The sequence below is a fragment of the Hevea brasiliensis genome, chromosome 1 (genome assembly GCF_030052815.1).
Source record: "Hevea brasiliensis isolate MT/VB/25A 57/8 chromosome 1, ASM3005281v1, whole genome shotgun sequence".
Lineage (NCBI taxonomy): Eukaryota > Viridiplantae > Streptophyta > Magnoliopsida > Malpighiales > Euphorbiaceae > Hevea > Hevea brasiliensis.
The window spans coordinates 118,016,160-118,041,878 of record NC_079493.1 but is presented as its reverse complement, the minus strand read 5'-3'; the positions used below and the strand labels follow the sequence as shown (position 1 = coordinate 118,041,878).

At 34.3% G+C, this 25,719-nt stretch overlaps 2 protein-coding genes and 1 pseudogene across 3 annotated transcripts; 1 reads left to right on the top strand and 2 right to left on the bottom strand.

Annotated features, from left to right (window-relative positions):
- Nucleotides 1-900: 900 nt before the first annotated feature.
- LOC110634868 (formamidopyrimidine-DNA glycosylase-like) lies at nt 901-6,431 on the bottom strand (annotated as a pseudogene).
- Nucleotides 6,432-7,746: 1,315 nt separating this feature from the next.
- Nucleotides 7,747-10,416, bottom strand: LOC110634879 (pentatricopeptide repeat-containing protein At4g02750). The gene has a single exon (XM_058148690.1). The coding sequence runs from the start codon at nt 10,040-10,042 to the stop codon at nt 7,811-7,813; it is 2,232 nt and encodes a 743-aa protein (XP_058004673.1). The 5' UTR covers nt 10,043-10,416; the 3' UTR covers nt 7,747-7,810.
- Nucleotides 10,417-12,818: 2,402 nt separating this feature from the next.
- LOC110634851 (protein REDUCED CHLOROPLAST COVERAGE 3) lies at nt 12,819-25,514 on the top strand. Of its 2 annotated transcripts, XM_058148611.1 has the most exons (23): nt 12,819-13,307; nt 13,400-13,464; nt 13,593-13,685; nt 13,767-13,839; nt 14,705-15,013; nt 15,275-15,339; nt 15,507-15,638; nt 15,746-15,787; nt 15,882-16,415; nt 17,292-17,446; nt 18,160-18,664; nt 18,793-18,855; nt 18,948-19,049; nt 19,294-19,611; nt 19,683-19,775; nt 19,871-19,972; nt 20,058-20,162; nt 20,588-20,721; nt 22,081-22,264; nt 22,415-22,546; nt 22,845-22,957; nt 23,045-23,126; nt 23,681-25,514. In XM_058148611.1, the coding sequence occupies exons 1-23, from the start codon at nt 13,238-13,240 to the stop codon at nt 25,316-25,318; spliced, it is 5,109 nt and encodes a 1,702-aa protein (XP_058004594.1). In that variant the 5' UTR covers nt 12,819-13,237; the 3' UTR covers nt 25,319-25,514. The 2 variants fall into 2 exon arrangements, with proteins under 2 accessions (XP_058004594.1, XP_021639689.2); XM_021783997.2 differs by lacking the exons at nt 12,819-13,307; nt 13,400-13,464; nt 13,593-13,685; nt 13,767-13,839 and having other exon boundaries at nt 14,712-15,013; nt 15,275-15,319.
- The last annotated feature ends 205 nt before the right edge of the window (nt 25,515-25,719 follow it).

The window sequence follows — 25,719 nt, the reverse complement described above, 5'->3', positions numbered from 1 at the left end:
CCCGTCCATTCTTTTGCTGATGATCAAAATTAAAGTTGCATGTATCCAATTAAGTCAAATAAATCTAAATAATGAAAATTATTATTATTATTTTTTTTTATTCAATGTAGGCTCAGCCTCACTCCTTACATTTTAAAGGTAAAAGTAAAAGAAAACAAACAATGCTACTCTCTGATTGGCATGAAAATTAATTCTTTTAAGTCTATGGAAAAAGAAAAAGAATATAATCACTCAAATTAGAGGATAAAAAGAAAAGAAGGAGTAGATCTAAACTGACTTGGAGAAGAGTAGTACAACATAACCTAGAAGCATTACACATTTCCAAGAATTTAACTCAAAATTATTTAGAGTAGAGAAAGAGAATCCATATAGCTGACTCCAAATTTTTAGGATAAAAGCTTAGTTTAGTTGAATTGAGTATCAAGGATGAGGGACATTAGTTTCAGCAATAGAAGAGATTGAAGGTAATTGGATTAACCTTCTCAGAGGTTTACTACACTAGGACATGCAGGCATGACACATGTAAACCCTTAAACAAGGCTCAATTTTGTTCATGAATAAGGTAGAACTAGTGTGAAATTTTTGTATACAAGACCCACAAAGACGAGTCTTGCCTCCTTTTAGAGACAAGGCATGACAGGAATACAACTGCTACATAAACAAAGTTGACCTGTAACATATACCCCGAGGATAAATTCCAACTGGAGTTACAGATATAAAAGCCCCAAGTATGACTATTTGACTAGTTACCAGAAGCGGCTGCTGCATTTGTATTTTCTGATCAGCAGCCAACACTAACATTTTTGGAGCTGGCATGATTACAAAGTAATTTATAAATCATAGATAGATTTCACCGGTTTTGTTATCAATGACTCAACCATGAACCTAGCTGAAAATAAATTTAAAAAACTGGGATACCTGTGGCTTTCGCACAAGTCTATTTGGATTGAATCTACTAATTTACATCGCCTGAAAGGCTGAAACCTCTTTCAGGAAAATACTATTCCTCCCAAGTATTACATGACTACACCAAACATTATTGCCAAGGAAAGAAAGGCACCGTCTTCAACAGAATTGACCCGAAGTAATTACCCAAAAAACTGTTAAACAATACACCCAACTTTCTATGGCTCCAAAATGTGGGCTGTGTTTGACACACAAATCTACTTCACTTTCTTCTTTGGCTTTCTACTGTTATTGGTGACCTTCTTGTTGGATTCCTTTTTTGCCTTGGCCTGTTTATCATTGGTCACTAGGCGTGGTTTCTTCTTCTGATCTTTTTCATCATCATCATCATCATCAAGACCATTATCCTCATCAGCAGCAGCAGGATTATTGTCATTTTCTTCATCATTGTCATCACTTGACTTGGACTTTTGTTTTGTTGGACGTGTCTTGACATGACCTCTAGGCTTCAATTCTCTTTGTGATTTAGCCTTTCTAGTAGCTTCCTCTTCCTCCTCCCCACTTCCTGCTTCATTGGCATCATCTTCACCTTCATCTTCATCATCATTCTCACCCTTTTTTTTGTTTGGCATTTGTCTTTTCGGTTTTCCTGCTGCTTTCACAGCTTGACCTCCACTCAACTTTTGCAACTCTGGTACACAGGCCGTTGTCTAAAACCAGAAATACAAGTCCATAAAGTAAACTATGGATCTATTTTTTTTCACCAGCTAGCTAAGTACTTTAACAAACTGAGATATAAACCAATAAAGCAACTAACGATGTTTCTTCCTTTGGCAACTAAGTACTTATACATACTGAGATATGAAAAGATAAAGAAGACAATTACTCAATAGAGCAACAACAATGATCTGATAAGCTCTGTTTTAAAATAACATACCCTGCCACTAGCAGTGATAAAATCAATTTTCTTCCCTTCCATAACCAAAAAAACTCATCAATATTTGTACACAATTCAATCCAAAGTGTTTAAGAAGCAAAAACAGAAAGAATGGTGAGTTAAGATACAATGTTAGATAACAATTAAATATTTACCACTCTTAAAACAAAATGTAATATGTTTGTGCATAGAGAGAAAGAGAGAAGAAAATATGAGATATCCTGTACGTTAGGAGCCAAACCATCAACAAAAGCATTCCCAGGCTTCTTTTCTTGGGAATGAAAAATTCAACTGTTGGGGAACTGACTACTCTATGCCCCAATTTCTATTGCTTTTTCAATGACCTGTAAAAACAATTTTTTTCATTAAAATGATCTCTCATATGAAAGATTTCTTACCATTAGCTGTTCCTGGTATTTTGCCCCATCGAAAATGAAACAATCATTCAAGAGGAAAGTGGCTACAATTAGCATCAACTTGAACCACATATTGAATAACCTACAGATATTTTCTTCTATTCTTCATGAAAATTGCATGTTTTATAAACAATTTTTTTTTTTTTTTTACAACTGCCAATATGACTCTTGAATCTTGATTGGAAGCAGAACACTTTTCTCCTACCTCCTTGATGCACTTGGTTAATGTTCACAGCTTTCTTTGGACAAGCTGGAAGCAGTTTGTAGTCGATAAATTCTGGACTGCAACAAAGCAATGATATGAAAGACAATTCATAAAACGAGGATATTGTTATGCAAAAACAATAGTATATCTCAAGAAACAGTTATGGACTGCACAAAACCTTAATCCCCATCTAGTTGTGGTCTTTAGCAGCCACATTCTCTATTGTAGGCAATGTCACAATGATGTTCCTTCCCATCTAGTGTTTTAGCAAGACTTACTTTCCATATTATTTTGGTCAAGCAACTCCTTGCTACCACATCACCAGTTACCTTTTGGTGATCATAACCAAGCCATCTTAGACAATACTTTCATCTATTTCCAGTACGTCTACATTTTAAAATTGTATAAATTTTATTTACATTTTGGTACAGGTATTTGTCCGGTTTCACATCTCATTCCATTTATACACACTTCACTAACATATTATCCCTTCAAAATCCTGCAATTCCAATGTAAATTATGCCTTAGAAACTCTTAAAGTTCCATACACTAGCAAGAAATCCTTTTATCATGATCCGAAATTAAGAATTAAAAGCTAAAAGAACAAAATAAGAAATCCAGCGAGCCTAGCGTTTCACCAAAAATAAGTTACATAAAACACGCCTGGATGTACTTAAATTCAAAGCTTTAATGTTGATGGAAAACATTGAGCAATGAATCTGGTTAGAGCTTTAATAAAACACTACACTTGGCATTAGTGTTAAAGACCACTAACTTGGCATAGCAATTCATCTGCAATCCAGTTTCCAATATCAGAAATAAAACTCTGCAAAGATAGACACAGGTTAGAGTCAGTACTGAACATTATATTTAAAGCATTTGAAACAATGGGCCCACTAATCTATATGGTTTCCAAGTGTACTACAAATACTTGAAACAGCAATCTATAGTTCTTCAACTAAAAAATTTTTATCCCAACCTACCAATGCCTGGCACTTCAGGGTCCTCTAGAACTGCAAATGTGGTTATAACTTCTTTATCTAGATTATTATTGCTTCTTAATCTCATAGACACTGCCCCCCCATGCACATGATCAAATCTAAAACTTTAAATGCCGCAATATATACCATACCTCAATTCTTACCAATTTTCGGTCATAATATTTTCAAACTGAACAGAGATTCTTTACTATGCATTTTAAAACTTTGACCTATGGTGACTTCTTTCTCTGTCATAGCTGCCTCGTTCACTTGTACCTTCAAGTTGTATTATCTTGGAAATGGTAAAGCAAATAAGCTGAGTTTTTAACCTGATCAAGCAACAGCGCCTTAATTGCAATTTTCTTCTTGTGTAAGGATTCATTAAATTCATCAACTTTCATTGGCTCCAATAATGCATTAGGGCCAAGCTCAGAAATTGGAGGCACAGAAGTTGGCTGCACCCAAAAAACAGAATAAAATAAAGATCAAGTGATGAAAAATCAATAAGATGTCTACGAAGTTAGTTAAACGCAGAAACTTTATGAAGACTAGCAAATGGTAAATTACTTCTTTGAGCAAACAGACTTTAGCAAATCGCCTCTTACCAGTGAAAGAAAGCTCCAGTCCATCATCTAGCTGCAAGTGTATTCCATATTGATTAACTGGTAGAATAGGGGCTAAATTATTTGAAAAGATAAGTGCATGCTCCCTCACCACTACAGGTTTATGGTCTCACAGACACATTGTAAAGTCCAAAACAGTAATATGATTTGCAATATTCCAGATTTTAATCCTGCTGTTCATTTATACCATGTGTAAAAGATGCTTTATGCATAATTTTCATTTTTCTAAACAAGACCACCATATTTTATTAGATCCTCAAAAAAATGATTAACTTGAAAAATGCAACTGTGCAATAGGTCTCACTTATAATTTAATAAGTTTATAAATTCTAAGCATTTGATCAAAATATACAACCCCAATTCAATTGAAAACCAAACCTCAGAAACTTAAGAAGCATACAACAATATCCAGTGTACTTTTGTTGGACTATAAACGAATAAATTAACTAACTTTGCTACAAGTAAAATTTCAAATAGCACTACTTGCATGAACCCCATACAAATAATAAGTTAGTTATCTAATAAAAGCATGGATAAAAACATAAAATAGTTCAATTCATGATAATCTGCAGATTCTTACTTCAATGAATAGCTTTGAATATTTGGATGCCCACTCATCAATGTCATTCACGGCAGACATATGAAAAATACTCCACCAAAATTAACAGTAAAAGATTATTCTGCAAGTGGAAATCATTATAGTAAAACAATGATATCTCATCTGAAGTGAGATGCATCAAGTCACAAAAAATCACCAATTAGATACATTGTCATTACATACATTATTACGGTCATAACCTGATTGAAAAGTTAATTAAAATATAGTCGTGCAATAAGTCAGTCAGTCTTGTTACTTTAATTGAAAATAAGATCTTATTAATGACCTCAAATATTTTGATATGATATGATACTCAATGTTTATGAGAGTAGTACAACATGACCTGGAAGCATTACACATTTCTGAGGATTTAACCCAAAATCGTTTAGAGTGGAGAAAGCGAATCTATATAGCCGTCCCCAAATTTTTGGGATAAAGTCTTAGTTGAGTTGAGTATGATACTCAATGTTTATAGTATCTTGGGAATGATGAAAATTAAGAAGAAAGGCAAATCAAATTTTACTCCTTATCTTTTTAGCTAGTGAAGTAAGTGTGCTTTCTCATTTGTTTAGTGCTAACAAATAAATAAATAAATTATGATTCGTTTAAAAATTAGGACCTTCTTTTTCAACTACAGTTTCCTATTTCTAGAAGCAACTTAAACATGATATCAAATGAAAAAATTTATGGCAAAAAACAAAAAAAGTATTGACTAGTGTGCCACTCAAATTTCAGTTACTTGAATCTTTGCATAAACTCATCAGGATAAACAAAAGTCATTTAACTATATAAATTGGTTTTTTTTAATATCATTTCTTCAGCATAAAATAATTCATTTTGCATACAAAACAAAGCTGCTGCGAGGACCTGCGGTCCTGGGCAGTGCAGAACATGACTCACCTCTTATATTTGGTAACAGCAACTCCCTTAATATATATAGCACCAGCCATCCCTGTAAAGCAAATTTTAACATTATACACAATCGGGCTACCAAAAATGCCTTTCCTCAATCATACAAGTTGCTCAATGAGACGACGAACAGATTAAAAACTTTTGAACTTTCACTTTTTTTTTATTTATTTAAAAGAAATTAAGATAGAAATGGTTTTAAAGACAGAATGTATAACACATTTCCAACTCAGCTCCCAGTTTCATCCGTTCACAATCATTGAACAACCAAACACAGCCTCCTCCTATCCTATTATTTCTTCACTTGCGTGTCGCAACAAAATAAAAGCTTCAATTGAAAATCCAAAAACTCAGCAGTCTAACAACTAAAGCCTACAGTTTCTCATCTTTTTTCCACTTGCAGAAAACACAAATTCAAATTCAGTAATATATCCTCAATTTTCTAGGTATTTGACAGCATAATGAACTAAAAGGAAGGGAAGGGAGGGGAATCAAGCTGGAGCCAGGGGTTCTTGCCCTTGCGAAGAGCAGAAATTAGGGTTTTTTCCCACAAGAGAAGACTCGAAATCCAAGGGAGAGACCCCGTCGATGACTTTAGGGTCATCAGCTATGATATCTTTCTTGATCATCTTGCCTAAGCAGTGCTCCTCTTGGGCCCTTCTAGCCGCCTCCACCTCCGGTAGCTCCAGCATTGTCGGTAGATTCCGTTTCCGGTACTGTTAAGTGGAAGACTAGGAAGCTTGAGCGTAGATTGGATGGCACTGTGGCAGTGAGAATTTGGAGACCGTTGGTGGACCGCGGTGGCGTTATAACGGAATTTGTTGGGATCCATGGTTGCCTAATTAGTAATGACCAGCATTCTTCCCTTGTCGGCATTTTCTTTTTAACAAAAGTGTAAGATGAAAGATATAATTATATCACAATTTATTATTTTATCATAATTTAATTTAGTGAAAAATAATTGTGAAAAAATAAATAATTAAATAAATTAATAAATAACTGAAATATTAATAATAATAAAAATAAATTGATTGGGTTAGAAAAATTATTGAAAAATTAACAATTGTTCTGTAAATATTTTTAAAATAAGCCTTCTATATTACAAAATAATCACTCAGTCATTAAGTTATATCTGGTGTCAAATTTTAATTTATTCTCACTAATTCATTCATTAGAAAAAGAGAATTTTGGGGTGTTTTAAGAAAATAATTTTCTGTTTTTAATTTTTTATTTTATAAAAAAATTATATTTTAATTTTCTATAAAAAATAAGAAAAATTATGAAAAAAAAATTCACTCATCAATAATATAAAATAATTTTTTAATTCAAAAAATTTAAAAAATTATTCATATCTTTTATAACTAAAAACTATTATATAAAAACTTATTTTGATATTAAAATTTTCTTAATATGTATTATTTATTTATTATTATAAATAAATATTTTTTAAAATAATTAGTTACTTTTAATTATAAAAAATTGATATAATTTAATTATAGAAAGTCATTATTTTTTACTTTAGAAACAAATCGAAACATTTGTTTTTCAGTTAAACTGGCACATCTAACCGGGAAACTCTGTATTTCAAAAAAAGTTTTTTTAGAAAACTATTCATGCTTTTCACAAAAGAACTGGCTGCTGTCTCTATATGGGCTGCCCTTTAAAATACTTAAAAATTAAGAATTTCGTTTAACATTATTGTTAAAATCATTATTAAGAAAATAAGATGCTTTTTTTTTTTTACTATTTAAAGTGTCAGCACAGCAGGAATTGAACTGATATATATATATATATATATATATATATATATATATATATATATATATATATATATATATATATATATTCTTTAACTAGAATTGACCTGAAAGTTGAAAGCTCAATTGTAGCTTTCGAATGCAACAGACATTTTACCATCTTTTCTTCTGATAATATGTTTTTTTCCAATATATTTGCACGTAATTTATCAATAGAATAATATATTAAAGCATCTTCCATGAGAGGTGATTGAAAACAGAAGGAAATGGGGAAGAAGATACTCTGGATAACAAAAATTTCAAGGGATTGAGTTTTTGGATGGAGACTGTCAATGACAGAATCTATTTTCAGCTAGGTTCACGTTCACTATTAAAAAAATCATTCACCATATACATATTGAGGGAGACATTATCAGAAGATTAAACACCAATGCCCTTTAATGACTTGGTAAGTGGGAAAAAAATAATAATCATAATTGTCAAATTGAGCTTTCATACATACAAACTATGTTTCTCATTTGAGCACTTAAGGTTTGCAGAGCACTGCGAATCTCTGCTGCTCTAGGCCAACTTGAATCAGATGAGAGAAAAGTATACACCTGATTTCTAAACTCAATCCAACTGCAGCCTGGTTGCTTTCTCGTACTAGTATCTTTCATGGATATCCTTACTTCTTGCACGTCACTCCATCTACCTGCCTCCGCATGCATGTTTGACAAGAGCACATAATTGGACGTCTTGTCAGGTTCAAATTCCAAAAGCTTCTGAGCAGCTAATTTTCCAAGTTCCAAATTCTTATGTGTCCGGCAAGCAGCTAGCAATGCACCCCATACACCGGCATTTACCTTAATTTTTATTCCCTTTACTATCTCAAAAGCCTCATCTAACCTTCCCGCCCGCCCAAGCAAATCAACAATGCAAGCATAATGCTCGGCCAATAATTCCATTCCATATACCTGAGTCATGCGTTGGAATAATTCTAAACCCTGGTCAGTGAGACCAGCATGACTACATGCAGATAAAATACTAATGAATGTGACTTGATCAGGGACCACTCCTTCCAAAGCCATCTCCTGAAAGAGCTGAAGCGCCTCTTTTCCACATCCATTTAATGCATACCCACCAATCAAAGAATTCCAAGAAACAATATCAGTATGATCAATTCCGTTGAACACATGCTCAGCTTCAGAGATTCTTCCACATTTAGAATACATGGTGATCAAAGCATTGCAAATGAGCAAATCATTCAGATAACCACTCTTGACAACAAGATGGTGAAGCTGCCTGCCAACTTGTAAAGCAGCAACAATAGCACATGAACTTAGTCCAGAAGCAAAAGCCGATTGATCAGGTTTCTTTCCATCATGCTGCATCAACACAAACCATCTTAGTGCACTCAAATATAGCCCATTTAACATGAAACCGGAAATTAAAGAATTCCAGGAAACTAAATTCCTCTCCCCCATCTCTTCAAAGATCTTCAGAGCCCTGTCCATTTGTCCCATTTGAGCATAAGCAGTAATCATAATGTTACATGACACTATGTCCTTAACGACCATCTTTTTGAATAAATGGACTGCTTCATCCATTCTTCGACAGTGTGTATAGCCTGCAATCATGGTGTTCCAAGAAACCACATCATGGGTGTCTATCTCATTAAAAATTTTCCTAGCTTCATCCATTTTATTATATTGTATATAACCAGATATCATTGCTGTTTGGGCGGCAATGTTCTTATAGGGCATTTTGTTCAATATCTTCCTTGCTTCGTCAAGTTTACCGACACGAACAAGCCCATTAATCATCGCAGTCCATGACACAGAATCCCTCTCCGGCATCTTGTCAAACAGCTTACTAGCCTCATCAATTTGGCAGTTCAGAACATAAGCTGAAATCATGGCGTTCCAAGAAACCACATTTCTAGTTGGCATTTGGTCAAAGAGTTTCCTAGCCTCCAAAATCTTTCCATTTTTCGCAAATCCAGACAACATTGTAACCCAAGAAACAACATTCGGCTCTGGAATTTTTTTAAAATACTCCCAAGCAAAATCCAAATCACCCAGTCCAACAAACCCATCCACCATCAAATTCCATGAAACTACATTACGCTCGTGCATTTCATTAAAAAACTGCAAAGCTAAACGCATTTCTCCATTCTGGGTATAACCTTTTAGCATCGAATTCCATGAAACTAAATTCTTAATCGGCATTTCATCAAACAACCTTTTGGCCTCATCATATCTGCCTTCCTTGGCATAACCAGCAATCATTGCATTCCAACAAGCAGCCTCTTTCTTAAAATTACAAGGAAGTGAATCAAGTAGTTCCTGAGCCTTTTCAAGCTCCCCATTACGAGTGTAACAAGTAATCATCAAAGTCCATGAGAAAAGGTCCCTTTCAGGCATTTCAACAAACAACTCATAGGCTTCGTCAATCTTATCATTGTGCAAGTAGCCGGAGATCATGGTATTCCAAGATACCAAGTTTTTGCGAGGCATTTTATCAAATATAGTGCGTGCATCTCTAACTCTGCCATTTTTCCCGTAGGCTGAGATCATGGAATTGTATGTAATTGTGTTTTTCTGGGACATTCGCGAAAAAATTTTAATGGCATCTTCAATCCTCCCAGATTTTCCCAATTGGGTAATTCTCAAATTTTGGTTGAAAACATGGCTACCTTGTTCACCAACTGATATGAGCCTTCTTTTCATGGTTAGTTTGGCCCAAGCCTTGATGGATGCCTTTTTTATCAATCAACAAAGTACGACTTTCAACTGAGCATTCTGAAAGTCAGGTTGTCATCCACCTCTCTAGACAATTCCCAAACATGTCAGGTACTGTATCATCATATCTGCTCTGTTTTCTCTTTAAACAGATTCTTACCTATTAGCAGATTGGATAAATTATATTAATCAAGAACTCAAATTCTTGTTCTCTCTGGATTCCCGGAAAGGATTTCATCATACCTGTTGCGCAAAAGCATAAGCCAGTGCCCTCCCCCGTTTGTTCGTTGCATGGGCAATCAGGGGCGTGCGGTTGGGTCGAGGGTTTGCCTAGAAACAAGAATTTAGCTGAAATTTTGGTTCGATTTGAATTGGTTATTCATTATTTTAGATCTAATTTGATATGATTCTCGACTTTTTTATTTTAATTTAATTAAGTATAATTTTGATTTAATTTTTAATTTTTTAAATAATTTTATGTAATTATCTTTTTAAAAAAATTTTATTTAAATTAATATTTAAATTTTAAATTAAATTAAATTATATAATATATGTTTTAACTATTCTAAATTTTATAATCATTAAGTGTATATATTGTAATAATATATGAATAATATATAATATATATTTTAATTATTTATTAATTATATAATTATAAATTAATATATATGATATATAATACAATTATAATGAAATTTAATGTATATTAAAAAATATAAAAAAATTAAATATAATATAAAATTATATTTAATTTATAATTATATATATATATATAATTACATTAAAAGTATATAATACATCTAAAAATATATAGAAAACATTTGATTCTCAGTTCTGTTTTGGTTTAGTTCTGATACAGTTCTGAACCGAATTAAAGTATCAAAATAATCTATATGATTTTTGTCAATTCAATATGATTTTTTTGGTTCAAATTGAAACCCCTGAGAACCGTTCGTAATTCTGTTATGACTAAAAATTAAAGATTTTTAGATTAATATATTGACTTATCAATTACTTTATAAATAAAATTATTTTAATTTATTAGTTTGTCAAACTTCTCTCTTTTTTTTAATTAATAATTACTAGTTATATAATCTTATTTATGAAATAATTGACAGATCAATAAGTTTATTTAAAAATTTTTAATTTTTTATCATAATTACTTTTATAAAATCAAATAAAATTTAGTTAATTTTATAAAAAAATTTAAAATTTAATAACTTTTATAAAAATACTTATAAGTTGAATAACACATATGATAATTACCCAAATAAAAAGCTTTAAAGTTTTAAGTTGGATTTTAATTAAAACTAAAAAAAATATAGGATTATTTAAATTTAGTTAAAGTAAGCAGTCCAATTCATGTAAATTAGAGTCAACAAAAACACCTGAGAGGTGGGTTGTAGTGTACAGATTTGAATTGAATTGGGTTGTCTGATTGCTTGGCTCTTCTGCTTAGTTAAGCCAAGTGTGTTAGATATATAAATATGAGGTTTATTTTGTTTCTATTGTCAACTACTTCATCAGTTTTCCTTGTTGAATTGCCTGCATTTTCAATCCTATCACAAGGATTCTGTTCAAAGTTTTCAATTTAAACTTTTTCTTTTCTTCCATTTCTTGAGTAGCTGCAGGGAAAACATGCATGAGTAGGAATTGAATTCATATATAATTGTCATAGTTTATGTTTTTATTAATTAATTAGGGTTACTTGTGGTTGTAAAATATTGCAATCTGTGGAAATTTAACCAATTATTTTTTAATATTTTTATTATTTTATTTGACTAAGGAATTATTATATATATGTTGGTCTAATAATGGCTGCCCTGCCAACATTATTTAGAAAAAAATTTGAGGTTGCAAAATTACATCACCTTGACCCAAAATCAAATTTGTGTGGATATTTTCTTCCCCACATTTCAAGACCTTTTTGCATACTTTTATTTTAATTATATATAATTTGTAAAAAATATTTCCTTTATAAATTAATCATAAATATATTTCAGCTTTGTTTTAAGCGAATAAGATGATATATAAATTTATAAGCTTTAAAAATAAATTTATTTATTTATTATTTTTTAAATTTATAAATTAAAAAATTAAATTGATGACTAACTTTTTTTTATTTCAGTGTTTATAAATATTATATTTATAAATATTATAAATATTATATTTATAAACTAATTAGATTAAATATTTTATTATATTATTTTTATTTAATTTTAAAATTTTATTAAATATTATTTTTAATAATTTTAATAATAAATATATTTATAAGCTATGTTACTTATCAGTCATTTAAAAATAATTTAACTACATAAATAATTACTTAATAAACTAATGACTAATTAGGATTATAAATAACCTTCCAATGATTGTAAGATATATACATAACAAAGGAATAAATACAAGCACGAATAACCATTAAAAAAAAAACTAATATTTTGAATAATTAACTTACACGGCAGCTTCTTTCCTGCCGCCAAATTGGCATATTCCCATTTAATCACACCCACAAATCCAAAAACTTTTGGTAGCCAATGCCAACGGCAGACTCCCACATGTTATTAAACAAGACTGCCGGGCTAACAATGGAGCTCCAACTTGCAACCCACCATCGCTTGCCACGTGTTAATCTATCAACGGTGACCTTGTGGGTGTACTGACAGTTTTGTCATTGTCCTACGAGTGCTGCATGGGTTTCCTTTGGTCTTTTATGGGATATAAGGCACTAAGCCACTGACTGTCTAATTAGCGGTCATTCCAGAGAGAGAGAGAGAGGAAGGAGCAGGGCAATCAACGTTTTAGCAAGAAGGAGCGGCCAGAATTGCTTAAAAATCTACAAAAGGGGGTAAACCCAACCCAAAACCCTTATCCTATCTCTTTTTCTTTCCTCTTGGAAAACTTTTCTCTAGATTTCCCTCTCTCTCTCTCTCTCTCTTTCTCTTCTCTCATTCTTGATAACAAGTCCTCTTGCTAGCTTCTCTCTTTTGTCCTCCTCTCATTCTCTTTCCCTACCTTTCTTTCTTTTGGTTAATTTCTTTGTTGGCCAACATTCCATAATCTTCCTCCACATCAATACCTTCTTTAAATACAATAGTGTTGCTACTATCAATGGTTTTTGAAAAGGGTATCTGAAATTAATTGGTCCAGATTAAAAAAAAGAAAGAACAAAGAGAGAAAGAAATGGCCCCAAGGCCGGGAAGAGGCAAGTCAAATAAAGCTAAGGCAGAGAAGAAAAAGAAAGAGGAGAAAGGTAATAATAATAGTTATTCTGCTTCAAAAATCCAATTTACTGTGTTTAGTTTTCATTTTGCTTCACTGTTCTGTCATCTTTGTGTATTGCAGTGGTAGCGCCCAGCCTTCTTGACATCATTGTGATCACTCCATATGATACACAAGTTGTTCTGAAGGTGAAGAGTACTTAGTTTTAATTACCCATTAGTTTTTTTTTTTAAGCCACCAAACTTGAATACATCATCTCATCAATTTGGTAAAAAAATGACGATTAGTTGGCTAACCTGTTGAAATTTTTCTGCAGGGTATCTCCACTGACAGGATACTTGATGTGAAGAAGCTATTGGCTGTGAAAGTAGAAACATGCCACCTTACAAACTATTCTTTATCTCATGAAGTGAGTAGCAGAAAATTTAATATATAGTTTCTATTATGTTATTCCCGTAAAATTTTAATAATCTTAATTAATATATTCCAGGTTAAAGGGCAGAGATTGAATGACAGAGTAGAAATTGCTACCTTGAAGCCATGTTTGCTGAAAATGGTTGAAGGTAGGTGAAGTTATTATACCGAAAATTCAACATCCATGCACCCACCCATGTGGTAGCTCTCATTTTTTTTTTTTATGACATCTCTTACTTATAAACAAATTACAATGGATATAGACCTTTCAATCTCATCAACCCCACTACCCCACCGTCTAATTATTAAAAAATTTTACAATTTTGCTTGAAAATTAATTCTAATTAAGACTTCGTTCAATTCATAAAAAATATTTTTTTAAATATTTTTTATTATTTAATCATAATATTAAATTAATAATATTTATTATATATATATAAATATATTTATATTTTAATAAAATTTTTATAATTTAAAAAATAAAAAAATAAAAAATGCTTTTTAAAAAAATAACTTAATTTTTTTTATAAAAAATTTCACGTAAACTAATTTTTTTTAATATTTTTAAATAAAAAAATTATAAAAACTTTTTTAAAAAATATTTTTCATGAAAAAAGGTCGAAGTTATATAAGAAGGGAAGGGGCAAGCAATTCATAAACTACGACTGAAGTTCCCTGCCGCCTCTGATAATAGGGACGTATGCATTCCACGCGACGCAGGCAGGTCGCACATGCGACAAAAGTTCTCCCAAAATCAATGAAAGCTTTTGTAATTTTTTAGTATTTTCCAAGGAAAACGCCTCGTCGTTTTCACTTGTCCTTATTCCCTTGCTCTTGTGCTCGTTTTAGATACCCTTGTATATGTAATATTATATATGAAAAAAATTAAAATTGAATAATTCAATATAATATGATGTCATATATTGCATATTTTTAGGAAAAAAAGGTAATATAGTTCCACAATACCCAATATTTGTTAGTTATTTTACATCTCTGCCACTGACCGTTGGGCAGAGGACTATGCTGAGGAAGCTCAAGCCGTAGCTCACGTCCGGAGGCTTCTGGACATCGTCGCGTGCACCACCAGGTTCAACAAGTCCAAGCGATCATCGCCATCAACTCCGCCATCAGAATCCAAATTCAAAAAGGCTAACCCCAGTTCTATTGGCAATGGGCTCCACACCTCATCATCGCCATCTGGTAAGGCGTCTGTTTCGGTGGCGGGGCCGGAGGATATGGACATGGCGGCTATTCAACCAACGCCAAAGCTTTCGGATTTCTATGAATTCTTCTCCTTCTCTCACCTATCTCCTCCCATCCACAGTAAGTGTCGTTTTTTGTGTTTCAATTTTTTCGCTTGCTTTTCTGTTTGGCTATGGGGAAAATGTAGGAAAGTGAAAGAAAATGAAGTGGAATTGTAATGCTGGGTTAGTTGACTTGAGGATTAGAATTTATGCAGAGAAAGGAGACATGAAAAGCAAGACTGAGGGTTTCCTGCCAAAAAAATTAGAGCTTAGTGTTTTCCTCCTCCCTTTTGAATTGTCGAAGTTATGTTTTTAACTTTTCAAAGTTTTTTGAATGCAGATTTGTGGAGGTGTAACAGTAAGGATGAAGAGCAGAGGCGCCAAGGTGACTATTTTGAATTTCAGGTGCACGAATTTTCTTGCACTTCACATCCACATTGTATCTTGTTTATGAGGGAAAGTTAATGGTGAAGTGCAAATAGAAAAATTACAGCCTTAAAACCTTCTATGGATTTTGTTCTTCCTCTAGCAACTGAGTTTACTGAAGTTGCAATTTGACTAATTGCATGCAGGTCAAAATCTGCAATGGGAAACTAATCCATGTGGTTGCATCAGCAAAGGGGTTCTATACTGTGGGAAAGCAGTTTTCTCAGAGTCACTCCCTGGTGGATCTTTTGCAAAGTCTGAGCCGAGCTTTTGCTAATGTGTGTACTAGATGTTTCCACAGGACTTTATCCCCCGGTTTTGTTTAAATTCAATTGCCTCATTTTTCCGTTTGTAACTAATAGATATATGTGTTGTGATAATGCAGGCATATGATTCCCTCATGAAAGCTTTTGTAGAACACAATAAGGTAACTTTTTGACACTCATCATGATGTTGATTTCCACAGATGTGATTATTTTCATGGCAAAATGTCCGATATCACATTGACTTTACCTTTCCAGTTTGGTAATCTTCCCTATGGATTTCGTGCAAATACATGGCTTGTTCCTCCACCTGTAGCAGAGTCTCCATCAAACTTCCCATCCCTACCTGCAGAAGATGAGAGTTGGGGTGGCAATGGTGGAGGGCAGGGAAGAAATGATGAATATGATCTTCGACCATGGGCCACAGACTTTGCAATATTGGCTAGCCTACCATGCAAGACTGAGGATGAGAGAGTGAGACGAGACCGAAAGGCCTTTCTGCTTCATAGCCAATTTGTTGATGTTGCAATTTTCAAAGCTGCTGGAGCAATACGCCACCTCATTGATTCCCATATATGTGCAAAAGAAACAGTAAATTGTAATTCAGGCTCCATACTGTTTGAAGATCGTGTGGGAGACTTGTCCATTGCTGTAAAACGTGATGTGGCTGATGCAAGCTTGAAGTCTACAGAAAAAGTCGATGGCCATCAATTATCTGGTATCTCTGCTAAGGAAGTTGCTCAAAGGAATTTGCTTAAAGGGGTAACTGCAGATGAGAGTGTAGTTGTTCATGTAAGTGCATTCTTCCTTCTCCCCATTTGTCTTGTAAGCGCCCATCTGCTTGCACAAATGCAAGTACAAACATGAAACATATCCATGGGAAGACAATAAATAGTTTAAAAGTGGAGATATACAGGAAAAGCCACACCTCTGCCAAAACAATTCTTGTAGTGCATTGTGTTCTTTTGAATAGGTTCCCAACCATTTTTGATGTTCTCTCTCTCCAGCTACTGATCTATATTACATGAGCCATCTGCAATCTATCTCCTTCTTCCTTCCTCCCCACCTTTCTTGCTTGCTCATTCAGTCATTCTTGACTTCACTATATAAATACACAAATACCTACATGCATAGATAAATATATACATGTTTGTGTAATTGGATTTCTATTTGTCTTTTTCAGGTGCTGAAACTCATGTATGTACATAATTGCGTAGATAAATAACACATTCTTATTGTCTTAAGAAATAAAAATGGCGCATTCTTATTGTCTTCGGAAATAAAACTAACTAAATCAAGTCTATTTCCTTCTTAAGGGGAAAAACAAGAATAAAGTTAGTAGAGAAATGCCTTAACTCTCCAGTACTAGCATTGCCAATCCCATCTCGCCGGTCAACTTTTTAAGAACCTGTTTTCTATGAAATCACATTACATAATCATTTTTACTGCCAAAACCTACATCCTCTCCACTGAAACTCAACAACCCTCTCTGGTGCAGCCCATTATTGTTTCTTGCACATGGCCAAATCATCTCAACTGGGTGAAATTTGAAGATCTTTCATAATGGTAGAAATGATAAGTTCAAATTTAAAGGTTTATTTATTTTAAATACATTTCAAAATTATTATAAGCAAAGAGTGCTGAAATGATATCATAAATTTTTCACAGGATACTTCTTCACTGGGTATTGTCATTGTGAGACATTGTGGGTACACTGCAACAGTAAGAGTTGTTGGTGATGTGAAGAAGAGAAATTGCAGGGCTCAAGATATTGAAATCAATGATCAACCAGATGGAGGGTCTAATGCTCTTAACATTAATAGGTCTGAACCAGGATACAATTCTTTCTCTATTAGAAAGTTGAGCAAACCTGCCATGGCTTGTTGATAGGATTTGTATGCTAGGAAATAATGCGAAAAGGAATTAATATTAGGTGATGCCCCAATTTCAAGTGGTATAACGATAGAGTGGTTATGGGGCAGATCTAATACCAATCACAAAAAGAGGAAAATTGTGAATGAACTGTAGGGTGTGGGAAGTTAGCTTGTGGCTTTTATCGGATATGAGCCTTGTTTGTATTCTTCATATCCAGGGACACAATGAAGAGGGCTGTTGCTGTCTGCTCTCATGGAAAAAAAGGATTAAAATCTTGTACTGGAATCCCCAATGAAAGGAAAGCACATTCTGGTTCTATTGTTTGGGATCCTTGTTACCATAATGTGATGGAATGTGATCAGTCACTTATCAGCTATAGGGGGGATTTTATATCAACAGTGCACTTTCAGATTATTTTGCTGTCCTAATTTGATGTACATATCAATGAAAATTGGAGGTAATATAACACATTGTCATAAACATGAAACGTTGAGCAAGCATGTGCAATTAAGGTTTCTATGGAGCCAATAGAATAGGATAGGTCATGAACCTTTTTTTATTGCCATATTGAGAGTGTAAGATGTTTACTTAATTTACTCTTGTTGATTACAAGTGCTTTAGTAATTCACTATGGACTTATGGAGTGAAAAATGCTTTGCAGTTTAAGGGTTCCACTCCACAAGTCTTGCGTCAAGGAATCATCTGGAGGTCAGTCACCTCTTCACTCCTTTGATGATTCAGAAGCGCATAGGTTTCTTGTTCGACAAGTAATTAAAGAGAGTTTGACCAAGTTGGAGGAGATGCCAGTTACTTCTGAAAGGTCCATCAGATGGGAATTGGGTTCATGTTGGTTGCAGCATCTGCAAAAGCAGGAAACTTCAACAGATACTGATTCTAAACACTCAGAGGAGGATACCGAGACTGAACATGCTGTGAAAGGTCTTGGAAAGGAATTTAAGTTTTTGAAGAAGCGGGATAAAAAAGAAGGTATGAATAGCACCCTAGAGAAGGAAGAAACTAAAGCTGGTCCTTGCAGACTAAATGTGGGAACTGATGAAGGACAGCATAGCAATGGGGAGTCCTACAGTGAAAATGAATTGAAGGAATTGATTTCTGAAGAAGCATTCTTGCGTCTGAAAGAAACTGGAACTGGCCTTCATTTGCAGGTTTTTGAAAGTCTCCCTTTTCCTTATGCATTCTTTGCTTGTTTCTATCATTGTAGTTCTTCTTGTGGGACCAACAGGTTTTTGCTTATCTTTTAGATTGACTGTTTTCAGTTTATTTCTTGCAACAGTTAGTGGATGAGCTTATCCAAATGGCATACAGATATTATGATGAAATTGCTTTGCCAAAGCTGGTAATATTTTGTTTCTATGCTGACTTGACTAGTTCAATAAATTTTACATAGTTTTGGGTATGGTTTATCATCTAGATCTCATGCGTCATCAGGTAACAGACTTTGGCTCACTTGAACTTTCCCCTGTTGATGGCCGTACACTGACTGACTTCATGCATTTAAGGGGACTGCAGATGTGCTCTCTGGGACGAGTGGTAAGCATTCTCTCTGTGTGTGTTAGTTTGGTATATATATATAATTCATTTTAAGCAACCATCTAATTTAAACCATATCATGCAAGTCATAAATATTTCTTTGGAAGGCATACTGCCAGGTAAAAATTATTTTGTAGTTGTAAAATGCTTTTGGAAAAGAGTGATTTCATAGAAAATTTTCATACTTTCACATGTTTTAAGTAAAATATTCTAATTTTATTGGTTCTGGTCTTGTTGAAATCAGGTTGAACTGGCAGATAAGCTTCCTCACATACAATCACTTTGCATCCATGAGATGGTTACTAGGGCTTTCAAGCACATAGTGAAAGCAGTTATTGCATCTGTGGAGAATGTAGCAGACCTATCTGCAGCCATAGCTTCATCCTTAAATTTCTTGCTCGGATCATGTGGCATGGAAGATAATGACCAAAATATGAAGGATGATTATGTTCTCAAATTGCGTTGGCTACGAACTTTTCTTTCTAGAAGATTTGGTTGGACACTAAAAGATGAATTTCTGCACTTGAGAAAGTTATCTGTTCTTCGAGGACTTTGCCATAAGGTATCATCTTTTTAAATTTTGGCTGCTGAATAAATTTGAAATGTGGTTCTTACTAATTATTATTTTACCAGGTCGGGTTGGAGTTGGTTCCAAGAGATTATGATATGGAATGCCCGAACCCCTTCGGGAAATTTGACATTATCAGCATTGTTCCTGTGTGTAAGGTTCGAGCTTGTCCTCTGTCAATCTGAAAATATTGTTGTTAATGAACTGTTAGTAAATTCAATATGAATGAATATTTATGCTATATGGTATACAGCATGTAGGATGCTCTTCAGCTGATGGACGAAATTTCTTGGAGTCATCCAAGATGGCTCTTGATAAAGGAAAGCTGGAGGATGCTGTTAATTATGGAACAAAGGTGTTAACACATTCAATGGATACAAAAATTCCTATGTTTAAATTAGACACCAATTGTTCTCATAATATATCTACTTGCATTGAAGGCACTAGCAAAGATGATAGCTGTATGTGGTCCATATCATCGAACTACTGCAAGTGCTTATAGTCTTCTAGCTGTAGTCCTTTACCACACTGGAGATTTTAATCAGGTAATAAAAACTTCTCGGCTATGTATCTGCTTTAGTCTTCTTGCAAAGGCACTTGTCTCTATCATTAGAATAATCTGTTAAATTGAAGGATAAAATTTGAATTGAATTGGTAGGATTGGACAACAGAAAATTTCAAGTTTTTAATATCCTTTCATTATAGAATGACTATTCGAGAATTGAACGTAGTAATCAGAAGTTACTTCAGAGCGTTAGTTTGTTAGTAATATATAATAGGTATTTGCATGCCTGAGCATTGATGCAATTCAGAACAAAACATTAAATGTTTTTAATTATGTGAATTATCATAAGCTTCAACTATGTTTATCAGTGGGTTTCCACCCATTTTGGTTTTCCTTTTGGCATCTCCGTGAACTAATAGAGGATATAACTGCTAGTTAATTTATTTTATTTGTTCTACTTCTTAGGCAACTATATATCAGCAAAAGGCCTTGGATATTAATGAGAGGGAACTTGGGCTTGACCATCCTGATACAATGAAAAGCTATGGAGATCTCTCTGTGTTTTACTATCGTCTTCAACATATTGAGTTGGCTTTGAAGTAAGTAAAACTGAACACCTCCAGAACTTTTTTTTTGGAGGGCGAATCACTAAAATTTTACTGATTTTTGTCCTAATATACATTTTCTCCCCTCAACTTTACACGTTAGTCCTTGATGTATAAGACATGAATTTTTATTATAATTTAGTTCTTGTCATTTTTAGTTAGATGAGAATTTAGTCCTTGAAATTTTGAAATATTTCACTTTAGCCTCTCAACTCAATTCAACTCAACTCAACTAAGCCTTTATCCCAAAAATTTATTGGGGTTAGCTATATGGATTATCTTTCTCCACTCTAAACGATTTTGGGTTAAATTATAGTAAATGTGTAATGCTCTAGGTCATGTTGTACTACTTTTCTCTAAGTCAGTTTAGATCTATCTCTTCTTTTATTTCTATCCTCTAACCCAATATGCTCTACTTGTCTAACTGGAGCCTCTGTATTTCTACGCTTCATATGACCAAACTATCTCAATCTCTCTTCTCTCAACTTATCCTCCATTAGCACCATTCGTACTTTTTCTCTAATACTCTCATTACGGACTTTATCTAGTCTAGTATGGCCACTCATCCACCTTAACATTCTCATCTCTGCAACTCTTATCTTAGACACATACGATTCCTTTATTGCCTAATACTCACTATCATATAACATTACCGGTTGTATGGCTGTATGGTAAAATTTTCCTTTCAACTTATTGGGAATCTTGCGATCACATAAAACTCCCATGGCACGTCTCCACTTCAACCATCCGGCTTTAATCCTATAACTAACATCCTCCTCACATCCCCCATCTACTTGAAGGATTGAGCCGAGATATTTAAAGTGATTACTTTGGGGCAATACCACTCCATCCAAACTAACTCATTCCCTATCACCAATTCGGCCTTTACTAAACTTGCAATGCATGTATTCTATTTTCGTTCTACTTAACTTAAAGCCCTCTGACTCTAGAGTACTTCTCCAAAACTTTAGCTTTCTATTGACTTCTCGCGTCTCATCTAAAATACTCTACTCCTGCAAATCTTACATTTTTTACTAATGGTATCATAAAGACTAAAGTAACTAATTTTTGAAAAGTAAGAGAAAAAGCTTACATGAAGCCAAAACTTAGAGGTCTTCTGTAATTTACTTTTTTATTTTATTTGGAAATATCTTTTCGCATTTCATTACTTAATTAGATACGCTATGATTAATGATTCCAGAAAAACAGAAGTTCTTCAAATGAACTTTATTGTTAAATCTGTTGTCACTCTTATGTTGTAATTATATATTTCATGACGAACTGTTTCTGGCAAATGCAACTTTTTGATTGAATATGCTATCAGTGTTGATTGGTCCTAATTTTTATTGACAGATACGTGAACCGTGCTTTGTTCCTTCTTCATTTTACTTGTGGATTGTCTCATCCTAATACCGCTGCAACATACATCAACGTGGCTATGATGGAAGAGGGCATGGGAAATGTTCATGTTGCTCTTAGATTTCTGCATGAAGCTCTAAAGTGCAATCAGAGATTATTAGGAGTAGATCACATACAGGTCCCCTCCTCTCTCTTTTACTCTCTCTGAGTCACTCTTCCAAAAATTTTGAGTAAAATATTGGCATGCTAATATTCTCTTAAGCTAAACATTTTTGTAAGAAGGAACAAAGGCTAAATTTTGTTTACTTGTTTGCTTTTTGTCTGACAGACAGCTGCAAGTTACCATGCGATAGCCATTGCTCTGTCATTAATGGAAGCATATTCCCTCAGTGTTCAGCATGAGCAAACTACACTAAAGATACTTCAAGCAAAACTTGGACCAGAGGATCTTCGTACGCAGGTAACCAGAAAATGGATGGTCATGATCTCTATTGGCTTGTGAACCAGTGTCCAGCTTTGGTTTCCAAGTGTTTATAATCACTAAGTTCATGAGATTCACCTTCACTGTTGATTGTCCAGTCTCTGTACTGTTTTTCTTGCCCAACTTTAAGGGGGCTGGGTAACTTAGTTAATGGTTGGAGATAGCCCTTTTGTTTTGATGTCATGCAATTTCGTCTACTCGAGATTTTCTGTTCTTGTCAATCCGTTGGAGAAAGTGATATCTAATATTGGTTGAGGTGCTGCATTTTCTAACGCAGGATGCTGCTGCATGGCTTGAATATTTTGAATCAAAGGCTCTAGAGCAACAAGAATCTGCGCGAAATGGAACTCCAAAGCCAGATGCATCCATTGCAAGCAAAGGTCACCTTAGGTATTGATATGGTATTCTCCAGATTACTTGTTTTTAGGTCTGCAACTATAGCTTGGGGGTACCAACACCTGTGACCTTTTTTTGCAGCGTATCAGATCTCTTGGATTACATCAGTCCTGATCAAGATTCTAGACGAAGCGATTCACATAAGAAACAGCGGCGTGCGAAGGTAGTATATATTGGTCATTTCATTAGGACTTTTAAACACAACTCGGTCCAAGATGTAGTTTCTTTTTAACTCATCATTGAATTTGATGTTAAAATCTGTTAGTCTGTTGCTAATTTTTTTTCCCTAAAGAATTTTATATCCCCACTATCAAATAGCCAAATAGGCTTGTTGACTTTAGTGTTTGACATCAAGACTTCTGTCTAATTAGCATTTTATACAATTTGCTTTCTTAAAGGCAAGAGGACATCAGGTTGATCTTGCTTTGCCCATAATTGAGTAAAAAAAAGAAGGGGCAAACAATAGCTTGACATTTCTTTTGGCATTGGATTAAAGTTCTGTCAATTGGAGTTCCCTATAAACTGGAAATTTGGACTGTTGCTTTTGCTGAGCATGAGATTGCATCTTACGTTCCTTAAGGATGCCATTGGAGCAGAGTCAGTGCTATCCACTGAATTTAGCATCTTCTCATCTCTCTGAAGTTTAAGTTTGATCTAATAGATCTACTAATTAGAGAGAACAAAATAGCAACTAATCTTCCTATTAAAATTTGACAGGTACCGCAGATTAGTGATAAAGCCCCTCAAGCCCATCAAGATGAAATAGTTGAAGATGCCATACTCCATGAAAGATCGGAAAATGTAGTGTCTTTGGCCAGTGGCAACACAGAAGACATAAATGCGGACATGGTTCAATGTGAAAAATCAGAAGAAAAAGATAATGTTGCTATATACAGGCCTACAATTGCAGTTGAAGTGGCTGAAGAGACTGCATCAGATGAAGGATGGCAATATGCCAATTCTAAAGGGAGGTTGGGGATTTCTGGTGGCAAGAAATCTGGCCGTAGGCGACCGATACTATCAAAGCTAAAGATAAATGGTTCTGAATATACAAACTTTAGAGAAAGCAGCTATAGGAGGGAAGTCATTTCCCCGGCTCTCAAAGCAATTCCCAGGACCATTACAGCTGAGTTGTCAGCACCGAAGAAATCAAAAACACGTGGGATGAGTGTTGTGGAGGAGTCCATGAAACTGCAGGAAAAATCTCTACCTAAAATGCCATCTTCTCCAGCAAACCGGTCTGTTATGGCTTCTAAATCTGTATCTTACAAAGAAGTGGCCGTTGCACCGCCTGGTACAGTTTTGAAGCCATTACTGGAACCAGTGGAAGAAACGAATGAGAAAAATCCTGAAACTCAAACATGCAGCGTCCCTCATGAGACATCAATGGAGGAGGAAAGCAACAATATCTCTGTTGTTGATAGTGTGCCAGATGATGGTGAAACAGATGAAATTCATGATAGTGGAACTGAGTCAGAAAAATCTGGATCTGAGCTTGATGAGACTCCTACATCCAATCAGGAAAAGTCAGATGAAAAAAATGGAAGTAAGCTTTCAGCTGCAGCTGAACCATTCAATCCAGGAACACTGTCCATGGTTCACCCATTAAACTCAGTTGCCATGACAAGCATTTATGATGTAAGAGCTAGTCAAAGCATGCTTGCAGAGCCTGTGGCATCTCCACTTGCTGCTAGAGTTCCTTGTGGGCCTAGATCGCCACTGTTCTATAGAAATAAAAGAGCATACCGCATGAGACAAGCTTTGCTGAAACATCAAACTCCCCTGACAATGCCTTCAAGGAGCATGAATCCACATGCACCTGAGTTCGTACCGAGGAAAGCTTGGCAAACAAATCCTAGAAATAGAGATTCAAGTGATCCAAATGAGTTGAACTCTTTGCTAGAAAAGAGCAGGGCAAAAGAGGAGATACTAGATAAGGAATCCAGCAATGATGTCCAAGATGGTAGTCCAAGAAAGACTAGCTCTGAGTCTGAGAAGGCAGAACTTGCAAGGCAGATACTTTTTAGCTTTATTGTGAATTCAGTTCAGCATAATGTTGATACTGGAAGCGAGCCTTTAGCCAGTGAGAAGAAGTTTGAAAGTTTTGAAAGTTCTTCAGATGCAATTGCAAATGACAGTGCAATCATAGAAATTCTCTATGGAAATGAAGGAAAGACAGAACAGGTTACTCAGTCGAATGATAACAAGCAGTCAAAAACAATCGATGTAAATAAAGAAAAAAATGGTGATGGTGAAGGATTTATTGCAGTAACAAAGAGGAGAAGAAACAAGAAGTTCACAAATGGAGTAACCGGGTTGTACAATCAACAATCGATCTGTGCTTCTGTTCGTTGAAGATAGAGAGGAAAAAGCAGATATGAAAAGAAGAAAAATCACTGGAAAAGGTGATGATCATGTTATTCAGTTCTTGTACTCCTGACTAGAAATAGTTGAAGTGTAATCCAACAAGAGCTGGAAACATCTCCTCTTGATTTCCAAGATCTTGAATATTTTATTATATTAGATATATAAAATGAAAATTTCAATTAAATCATTTTTTTTATGATCTATCATGATATATTGTCAACAATTACACTAAAAATAATGGAATAGACGAGACATATATCATAACTGGTCAAAACTTACGTCCCAAGCAAAGTAAAGAGATCAAGCGCTGCAAGAAAAAGAAAAACTACAGTTCTGGAAAATTTTATTTTCTAGATTAAATAACAGATTCAACTACATTAATTTGGACT